The following is a 7141-nucleotide window of genomic DNA, read 5'->3' on the forward strand; positions in this document are numbered from 1 at the left end:
GTGAGTAAAAGATTTTAGATTGACTTAAAGAAATTTATGATCATCACATTGCTGTTTGAATGAAAAGCATCACATGCAATGGAGAACTTTTCAAAAGTAAACTCTCATTCATTGAAACCTAAAATTTCCATTTGAAAAAAAAAAAAAAACTAATTAAAAAAATGAAAAGCAAAAAAAATTTGAAATTCCACTCAATTATCAATTGAAAATTAAGGGTCAACTTAAGAAAGGAAATATATGATTTTTAGGATACACTTAAAATATATTTGGGATTCAAAAATGGAATTTAATGATGCCTAGAAAACGGAAATATAGTTTATTCAGTGAGACAGTTTAAAGAAACAATATTCTACAATATATATATATATATATACTATATATGTACATATATATACATACTATGTATGTATGTATACAAATTAGTAAAGTTACAAAATTAATTAGTATTAATAGAATATTATACATTATGAGTGAAAAGATGCTATAAGAATAGATTATCTACTGAAAACTAAGAAACATATTGGCTGCTATAATGTTAAAGTACTGGACTACTGACCACATGGTTAAACTGCCAAGCCTTGTTATAGTTAGTGTATTATGCCTTTTGACAAGGTACCTCATGCTTGTCTATGTTTACTGATATTGAAAACAAAACCTGTAAAATGCCACCAAGGAGCTATCACAGGATGAGACAACCTGCTAGAAATAGCAGCCAAATTCCCTTTAAATTACAGCATACTACCTTGTAAAGTGTGGGATCTCAAGGGACAATGTAGACCCAGATGTCCAATGTCTGAATAAAGGATGGGATATTAATAGCTCAAATGCCTTTGATACTATGTCTGCTCTGTCAGGTCTGACTGGAGCTAAACAATCACAGGATCTGTATCCATTTTTATTGCTGAATATTCTGTTATAGGAAGGGCATCTGGCAGAAAAAATATTCATTATGGCTAGATGTAAAACACTGAAATTTGATAAAACGCATCCCATGCTTGCTACCATATAAGAAAGTATTTAAAAAAAATACAATAAAACTAAATAATCAATAAAAATCAATAAGGAGGTTAATGACTTAAAGGCCTGAATGGTTAAGAAGTTTTAATTAAGCAATTTAACTATGTTATAAAATCATTATTTATTTACTCAGAAATGTTTGTTAAATCATGTTTAATAAAATGCTAACAAAGACCAATTTGATGTTTTAAAATCTCAATACATATTCAGTTGAATGGACTCACCTTTTAATAAGCTAGCAATAGGTTTTAACTATGTGTAAACTATCATTCACTGACTGGACTTAACTTCATAGTCAGCAAATATTAGTGTAGGAAGGACCCATAATCCAAATGCTACAGAAAAGAGGCTCTCTATAAAAGTTATTTGATGTGTTTCCAAGAAATAAAATTAAGACTTATTTTGCTCAGACAAGAGCAGGTGACAGTTTTACCACAAACATATTTTTACCACAAACTATGAATGACTGTCAAAATTTCACAGTGAATTCTATAAAAAGGCATATATAGCAAAACATATTCTATAAATCAATGAAATTATAAGTTATAATGTATTTTAAAATAAGGCCTAGAAAAAAAAAAAAAAAAAAGAAACTGATAAGCTACAAACTGGACATATTTCATTCTTAAACTAAGCTTTGAATTAATTCTAAACAGTGTTTTTTTTTTTTTTTTTTTTTCTCAGTGCGATAAATATAGTTGAGAACAGTGAGCCACAACAAAGAAGTCACGACTCTCCTAGGAATCAAGAGACAAAGGGAAAAATTGGAAAAAAAATTTTTTTTCTTCTTCCTCTCTTTTTGTAGACTTTCTCAAATTACCAAATGATCTATAATATGGAGAGACATGAGACATGAATAAGATAAATTTTGATTGAAGAACGTTACCTAACTGATTATGAAGATAATGTATAATAGGCTGTACTAACAATAATGATAGCAGTGATGATGATGATGATGATGATGATGATAATGAAAGAAATACTAAGCTATTGTGTATATACCTATAATTATATTATCTCTCTCTCTCTCTCTCTTTTTCTCTCTCTCTCTCTTTCTCTCTCTCTCTCTTTCTCTCTCTCTCTCTCTACACACACATACACACACACACACGCACACACACACACACACATCAGGTCCCTGGAACTGCTTCTGATTGTAACAATATTGTAAGTACCAGTATTAACTTATGCATAAAAGATAAAATGAACATGTACACACATATACATAGATGTACACACATACATACATACATGTATGCGTGTATACACACACACACACACACATACACACACACACACACATATATATATATATATATATATATATATATATATATATATATACACACACACACATACATACATGTATATGAAACTTGAATTCTCAAAAAGGAAAAAGAGGGTGGGTATGGAATTTTTTAAAATATGGTAATAAACTCAAATCTTCAAACAATCTTTTCAAGATTTTTTTAAGGATCTATTATTTCAAATGCTATTTCCCAAAGTGAAACTAGTCAGTAAATTTATCCATATCAAACCATAACTGAGATAGTCTTATCAAAAGGTAAGTACAAGCAATTTTCCTTCAATGAGAGATAAATTTTATATATTTATTAAAAAATATATTTTTATACAAATTTATTCACATCTGTCATGATGTTTACTATGGATATAAGACTGATTAGAATTCAAATCATTAGAGAAAATAACCAAAATATGTTAGAGTTTATGATTAATTCCAGGAGACAGTATATATGTTAGAGTACATTTAGACATCATTTATATTGTGCACTGTAAATTTCTATAACCAGTTCTACAGTATGGCAGACATACAAACATCTATACTATGTTGGTTGTGACCTATTGAATATATTTTATTCGATTCTTTACATTCATAATAGCTTAAATGTAAAAGTATTCTTTCAGAAAAAAAAAACAAAAAAACAAGCAACTACTTACTTGTGCCAGAAAATCCACTCTACTTTGTTGTTACACGAGATGTGTATCCAGCCGTACTGTTGTACGGCTACTGCTGCTGTTGTGTGGCGGCAGCATCATGTGGTTTTGGTCTGCGTTGTGTGTATGTAATGTCTGCTGCTGCTAATGACAGGCTGATTATATGTTGCGTGGAATGGACACGATATTCACAATTCTGGCTCGGAAGATTCTAATATAAGGTGAATATTTTTTTTTATTTTATTTTGTTTTATTTCTTTTTTTTTAACATTTCATTCACATGCTAATATAGAATGTATCACTACATAGCACTTTTCTTTTTTCTTTTTCATTTTAGTTTAATCATATATTTTTTGCCTATCTAAGGGAAAGTATGTTTGTTTCAATAGATGTGGTCAGTGTCGTACAATTTGTATTAGAGAAAGTATGTATTGTTTGTTTCAACAGAGTATTTTATCTTTCATATACTACATCAACCTACAGCTATCAACATATTGCTTTCCAAAGCTATTCTTAAGAACTACAAAATATGAACAAGATATGCTTATCATTACAGTCTGGCAACTAACAGAAGTTTATTGATACCTTCAGAAGGTGTCATTGATTTTTCATCATTCACTCAAACTTTGCTACTCTTATCTGTCATACTCTTCTCATCTACAATTTGTTCAGTGATTTACTCTGATTTTTGAAAATTGTTTCTTAAACTCACTTCTAACACCACCAAAAAAAAAAAAAAAATTCAAAGTAAAATTTTCAAGTGCAAATATGTTTGTAGCTGTCTATATTAAAGTGAACACAAGGGAGCTGGCTGGCTGGTGTGTATGTGTGTATAGATGTGTGTGTGTGTGTGTGTGAGTGAATGTGTGTGTCTGTATGTGTCTGTGTGTGTGTCTGTGCCTGTGCCTGTCTGTGCCTGTGTCTGTGTCTCTCTGGCGCTTTCTGTATCTGTGTATCGGTGCATGTAGGTAAGTACATGCATATATACATACAACACATATATATATACATACACACTATATATATATATATATATATATACATACACTCATATACATATATATATACATGCATATATATATATATATATATATATATATACTTATATACATACATATATATATATATATATATATACATACATATATATATGCCTCTTGCCCTTTCCCTCTCTCTCTCTCTCTCTCTCTTTCACTTTCTCTCTCTTTCTCTCCCTGTGTACTTAGACCCACTGTCACAAGGAAATTAAAAATTCACATCAGATATTCTACAGTAATAAATTCAATAAAAAATGGAGATTTAATTTGACAAAATCAGCACATATCGTCTAAAGCAGCTGCATAGATAAGAATATTACCAAACATATGAGTATGCACTGAAGTCTAAATTACAAAAAGACAAAAATATATCAACCCTTCCTTTCTAGATCTTTGTCATGGCTATTTACCTAACATCAGTATCTGTACTGTGTTAATCAAAACTTTACTAAGATTTGATTTCACACCTAATTATGTCCTAATGGATTTTTAAATTGGGGTTTATTCATAAAAATATGCACCTATAAAGAAAAAAATGCACAGACACATACACACATATATACATGTATACTTACACATACATATAATTATACGCATACACACACACACAGATAAATAGATAGATAGATAGATATACATAAGCATATGTATCTATAGCAATATTTCTGTCTGTCTGTCTGTCTGCCTGCCTGACTGACTGTCTGTCTGTCTGCCTACCTATCTACTAACCGTCACCTGTTTCCAAGCGAGACAACATTTCCTATGGCCAGACATTATATCCCAGAAGATTGGACACAAATGTCACCCATTTACAATACGCAATGTCTAGACAAGGAAAGCCAAATACACATGCTTACATGAAACATTCACATGTGTAACACATACCCACAAACACACAAATATATATATATATGTACGTATGTACATACATACACACACACGCACACATATATACATACATATATATACACACACATACACACACACACACACATATATATTATATATATGCATATATATATATGCTTACATTTATACTTGCATATTTACACATAAACATGTGCATGCACACATACACACATATAATACATTTATACATGTATGGTTATGGAGCAAAGAAGTTAGTTTTGCTACCATATGGTTCTGGGTTCAGTCCCACTGTGTAGCACTTTGGGCAAGTGTCCCCTATTATATCTCAGAGCCAACTAAAGTCTTGCAATTGAATTTGGTTGACTGAGACTGTACAAAAGCCCAACAAACATACATACATACAATACATACATACATACATACATACATACATACATGTGTGCATGAATTATTATATATGTGCATCTTTTTGTGAGCATCTTCTATGTTTGCTTTATCTCTTAGCACTTGACAACTATATTAGTTTGTTTACCCACCAACAATGCTGCATGTCAGCAATACAAATCCATAGACTAAGTAACAGACTCAAAATAAGTACTAGGATCTATTTGATTTCCTAAAACACTTCAGGAGTTTTAGATGATCAAATATTTGAATTTTAACCAGTATGCTTAGTTACATATACTTTCATTACTGTTACAGTTTCACCATTGTGATTTATCTAAATGGTAGCATAAGTAATTGCCCATGGTGACAGTGTATTAGTAATGGTGGGACAAGGATAGCCAACCTAGTATAGTGTTTTTATACACAATCATTCATTTTACAACAATACTGAGAGCCGTCTGAGGTTTTGCTATGTTATCACACATGAGTTAGCATTGTTATATATACATGCATTTCTGGCACTCTGTTGGTTATGATGATGAGTGTTCTAGTTGATCCAGCCAATGAAACAGGTTGCTTGTGAAATCAATGTGTCAGTAGCTGAGCACTCTACAATAGCATGCACCCTTAATGCACTACTCAGGGATGTTTGGTGTGAGAGAGAATGTGACAAGGCTGGCCCTTTGAAATACAAGCACTACTCAAATTTGACAGCTGAGGGAACTGGAACAACATGAAATAAAGTGTTTTGCTCAAGGACTCAACATGCTGCCAGGTATTGAACTCATTATCTTATGATTGTAAGTTGAATACCCCAACCACTAAACCACTCACCTCCATTTAATGCCTACATACATGCATACATACAAACTTATGTATGTACATATGCCCGGTACATGCTGTAAAGTGATTGGCATTAAGAAGAGCATCCAGCTATAGAAACAATGCCAAGCAGAAACTGAAGCACAATGTAGTCTTTGTGTCATATATATATATATATATATATATATATATATATGTATATGAATAATGATGGTGAGCAATGATGAAGATTGTAATAATGAGAAAAACTCTAGTTCTGAAGAAGCCGGATGCTGGTGCAGTTGTGGTTGTGATATGTGTGTATCATCAGCATCAGCATTGCCACCACCATCTCTGTCTTCATTGTCTACTTCATTGCCTCATGACTATAAGACCATTGCTGGTGCCATGACCACTATTCATTCACTACTACCATTATGAATAGGCTATTTCTATCTTTTTCCTTATTACCAACAACATCAATATTATCACTGCAACATTTATCCTTTCTATCATACATGCCTCTTTTCCCCTGACACAACTTTGTCCCTCCTGTTATAGTTGTCTTCCACCCTATCTATCTATGTCTGTATATACTTTTCTAATTATCTGTATAGAGGAAACTTCTTCTTCCTTTAGTCCCAGATATGCCATTAAGTGAAACAAAATATATTTTGTCTTACTCAGTGTTTTTGCTTAAACATATTGACGCCGACAGTTTCCTCTTGAGTTCTTTGTTCTAAGTGGCCTATATTCTTAAAAAATTGGTAACTCTAGAACTATAGAAATTTTGAGAGACATGTAGAAGATGAAGAAGATAAAAACTATAAATAGTAGTGTGTAAATATTGGTTTCAAATCCCCTTGGATGGAAAAAGTTGGGACTCAAACCCACATCTTCAGTAAACAAAGCAGACGTTCTGCCATTGTACCAAAGCAATTCTTTGACTTTCTCCATCCATTCTATGTATGCATGTGTGAGTGAGGGTCATGTATGTATGAGTGTATGTATGTGTGTCTTCACATCTGTATGTGTGTGTGTATATATATATATATATATATATATATATATAT

At 31.7% G+C, this 7141-nt stretch overlaps 1 protein-coding gene across 2 annotated transcripts in view; it reads right to left on the bottom strand.

Annotated features, from left to right (window-relative positions):
- The window catches only part of LOC106872391 (protocadherin beta-15), a 190287-nt gene that overhangs the window by 104175 nt on the left and 78971 nt on the right, over positions 1 to 7141 (bottom strand). The window contains exon 1 of one of the 2 annotated variants that reach the window (XM_014919380.2): positions 2977 to 3107. The exons of the other annotated variant lie outside the window; for it this stretch is intronic. Coding sequence (XP_014774866.1) covers position 2977 — 1 coding nt within the window. The 5' untranslated portion in view covers positions 2978 to 3107. Of the gene's footprint in view, positions 1 to 2976; positions 3108 to 7141 lie in introns of those variants that run through there. 2 annotated transcript variants of the gene reach the window in all.

Source organism: Octopus bimaculoides, chromosome 14 (genome assembly GCF_001194135.2).
Source record: "Octopus bimaculoides isolate UCB-OBI-ISO-001 chromosome 14, ASM119413v2, whole genome shotgun sequence".
NCBI lineage: Eukaryota > Metazoa > Mollusca > Cephalopoda > Octopoda > Octopodidae > Octopus > Octopus bimaculoides.